Source organism: Gavialis gangeticus, unplaced genomic scaffold, assembly GCF_001723915.1.
Source record: "Gavialis gangeticus isolate Ggan-Ray unplaced genomic scaffold, GavGan_comp1, whole genome shotgun sequence".
NCBI lineage: Eukaryota > Metazoa > Chordata > Crocodylia > Gavialidae > Gavialis > Gavialis gangeticus.
The window spans coordinates 10403630-10407399 of NW_017729016.1; the positions used below are offsets into that span (position 1 = coordinate 10403630).

Genomic DNA, 3770 nt, shown 5'->3' on the forward strand with positions numbered 1-3770 from the left:
AGCCACATCTTGAATGCCAGATCTACAATACTTTGTGTAAGGCCCCTGCTACATGTTACATATGTTACACAATTAACTAGTCAAATGTGCAATAAATTTAGAGCAACCACAAATGCAAAGTAATTTATTACACCATAAAAATGACTATCCAGCTATAATCTGAATGTGTATAAGGGCCCAAGGTTATATAGAATCTGAGTTGAGAGAGGACACCAAAGTAAAGCAAACTACTATCCTTTGAGAATCCATTTCAAGTCCTTGTATTTTTCACTATTATTTTTGTGTACAGCTTAAGTATTTGACAATCTCCAACCTATTAAGCTCATTCAAAGTGAAAAATCACTTCTATAGCAAAGAATCAGATGTAATGGTTCCAAAGAGTTTGGCAAAGCAGAAACTAGACAAAAGAACTACTTCTACCTGTAGATTCACTTTCAATCCTGGGATATTCCTCTTCTAGTGTATTAACAGGTGGTAGGTCAATCAAAGTATAGATGTTCTTAGATAAAGTAGAAAGGCCAGTGAGATTCTGCTGTTGTCGTGCTCTATACACTTGCTTCAGCTGTCCTGAAATCTCTTTCCATTCAGCTTGAATCCACTTAGCCAGAGTAAGAATGGACTTAGCTACTGCATATTCAGCTTTGGCAGATTTACAGAAGCATATGGCACAAGAACTCAGCATTTCCATAGCGTGCGTTGACTGACCTGCATGTTATTAACCAGATATGTTTATTGAATGTTAATTTTATTCAAAAATACAACATATTTCAGATATAGCTTTAACACATTATGAACAGAAATGAGTGACTGACTCTCACTTACATAAGCAATTTATAAGATTCTATGCTAAAGGCTTAAACGTGAGAGACAACTGCGCTTGAAATACAGAACCTGCTATAAACTGTCATGTTGCACGAGTAATTGAGAATGTTTCAAATTTAAGCAGCATAATTAAAAATAATTTAAAATACTCTTAAATTTTAGATGTTATTTACTAGGCAGAAAGCAGCTTAAGTTCACTGTGCAATCATCATTTCTTGAGAAAACTTCTTAGCTAGAAATACTTGACTATATTATCACATCACATAATCATAGTGTCAGTTATCAAACACTAACCTGCTGCATATAACAATTTTGTTTTCTCAATATCCAATTCAGGTCCCCATTTTTCATCCATCTGACATGGTGTTGAGAGTTTTTTGAAGTGCTGGACTAACTCTTGTGCAGTGGTGGTTTTTCCCAGCTGAACTTCACTGCACTGAGCAAGCAACCGTGTGGCTAGGGCAACATTCCCTCGTTTTCGAGCAAATTTTGCTGCTGTGAGGCCCAGTTCCATTAGATGACTTCTTACTGGGACGGTTTGTTCTGGGGAAAACAAACAAATAAACAAAAAAAGTTTGCTTTTAAGATCAGACCATGCATTTAAGGCATACAGCAGAGCTCTGCCTTATGCTAGAGACATTACAGAATCCAGTTTCAAAAAAAAGAAAAAAAAATTGTTCTCACTGTTCTTATTCTATAAGAATTGGGATGAACAACAGAAGATTTTTTAAACAAGACAGATACCCCTGGCAAAAAATTAAACAAGACTTCTTCCCTATCAAGAAACTGCATGATTTCCACCGTGCTCCCAACCTCTTTCAATTTGCTGATGTACTGCTTTGACATATGAATTATTCACTAGGGCTGTGCGAAGCTTCGATCCCCAATTTGATTTGATGGAGATTCAAACCAATTCAGGGGCCAAATCTCTGAATCCGAATCGAATCAGAGGACCCTTTAATCTCAATGAATCAAATCAGAACTATCCAAATCGATCTGGACATAGACGCAGCTTTAAATGTTTTTTCTACATACCTGTAGGTAGCAGGGGCTCACAAATGCTGCAATGGCGGGACACATGGCGTGTCCCACAGGAACACGAGGGGGCTCCCCAGTGTGCTCAGCAGCAGACCTGGAAGTGGACCAGAAGCACTTCCAGTCCACTGGGGAGTGCACTGAGGGCCCCCCCCCGCCCCTCCAGCTCAGCAACTGGTGCCTCCTGCATCTGGTGGGGCACCTGGGGCCAAGCCAGAGGGGTGCAGGGGGACTCCCCAGCGTGTCCCCTGGCAGACCCAGAAGGGGCCCGGAAGTAGTTCCGGTCCCCTTCTGGGTTCACTGCCAAGCATGTGGAGGGCCTCCCTGCATTCCTGTGGAACACTCCATGCGCCCCAGCATCACAGTGATCACGAGCTGCACCGGTACCTTGAGATATGTAGAAAAAAAGTTTAAAGCTGCGTCCATGTCTGAATTGCTGATTCTCCGAATCAGCATCGAATCTTCAGATTCAGATTTGGCCGAATCAAATTGGGGACAGTGATCCAAATCAATGAAACAAATCACTGTCCTTGATTCAGGCTGAATCTGAATTGAATAGGGCCTGCTTTGCACACCCCTATTATTCACCTTTTTTAGTTTTAAATTTTAATTCCCAAGTTTCTTAAAGAATCTATTGTCCTTCATACCCAAGTGTTTCTGGAGGGATGACTTCATATTTATGCAGCTAGCATTTCAGATTTTGCATAGTTTAAAGTCAAAAGCTTCTGTGGTGTGAAGGATCTTTTTAAAGGTATTCACTTCAGAGAAACAGCCATGGTAAACATTATAGCTACTACAGTCAACTGCATGCAAAGCTACTTACTGAGGTGTTCCAGCAAATTTTGTTCTCGTAATAAATTCTTTATTCCTTAGCCTTACCCTCTGTGTTTGTTAGTCAACACGAAAATAAAGAAGGGGAACATCTTCTGCTAGTTCCCTTACACAAGTCCAAAAGGAACCATTTAACCCCACCAACTTAAACAGCAGCTTGGAGTCGAGTCAAAGAGCACTTCAACCCAGGACAGGACTCTGACACACAGTTCCATTCTACCAAAGTTTTCTTTGTATTAAGTTGAAACAGAAGAAACCAGTCTTTCTGATCTAGTATTATGCTGAAAACCTATTAAAATTTTCCAACAATTTTTGTAACCTGGTGCAGTGAGCCTTGTCTATATATTTTTGTTTACAAGAGATTCAACTAGCTCATGTATATCCGATTGGTTTGAACTACTCATGAAAAAGCGAGTGCTTCTATACCAAAAGTTTTAAGTTAATTCTGTAATTACTCTTCAGTAAAATTTAATTTCTATACCTTTAAGTTTTTCTATCAGTTGATTCTGGTACACTGTATATCTTAGGGCATGCATCCATGGTCTTACATCATGCTGTTTGCATGACCGTAAAGCATCACTAAGAAGAGGGATAAGGCAGTCCTGCAAAAAATATAAAAATTACATGTTTGTCACAGAAAAGATTTGAGTAAATATTTTCAGATACTGATTTTTTTTTAAATACATAATGAAGATTTTAGAGGGAAATAAATAGCGGTACAGTCTGTGTTAGTACCCATTTTATTTACCCAGTTAGTCTATAAAATACAAAATGTTTAACAAACTGATTTAATATACAAGACATCTGAAAATAAAATCATGAAAAAGGAAGGTTTCAACTCAAGCATAATTGTTATAGTATTGAACCACACAGATTAACGCAGAGGTGGGCAATTATTTCGGCTGGAGGGCTGCTTAACAAGTTTTGGTGACCTGTCGAGGGCTGCAAGGGCAGCCCCACCCCTTGACAGGTGCCCCACTCCCTACTTGCCATCTTGGGACTAAAAGTCCCCCACCCCCTTTCCCCACTGGAGGAGCAGGTAACCCCAAGCCCAATGCTCGGACACTTTCCCCTAGCACCGG

At 39.8% G+C, this 3770-nt stretch overlaps 1 protein-coding gene across 2 annotated transcripts in view; it reads right to left on the reverse strand.

Moving 5' to 3' along the window:
* SMG1 (SMG1, nonsense mediated mRNA decay associated PI3K related kinase) overlaps positions 1-3770 on the reverse strand; it is a 98342-nt gene that overhangs the window by 39499 nt on the left and 55073 nt on the right. For both annotated transcript variants that reach the window (XM_019512831.1, XM_019512830.1), the window contains exons 28-30: positions 3170-3290; positions 1117-1365; positions 421-705 (exon numbers count right to left, since the gene is read on the reverse strand). In XM_019512831.1, coding sequence (XP_019368376.1) covers positions 421-705; positions 1117-1365; positions 3170-3290 — 655 coding nt within the window. The remainder of the gene's footprint in view (positions 1-420; positions 706-1116; positions 1366-3169; positions 3291-3770) is intronic.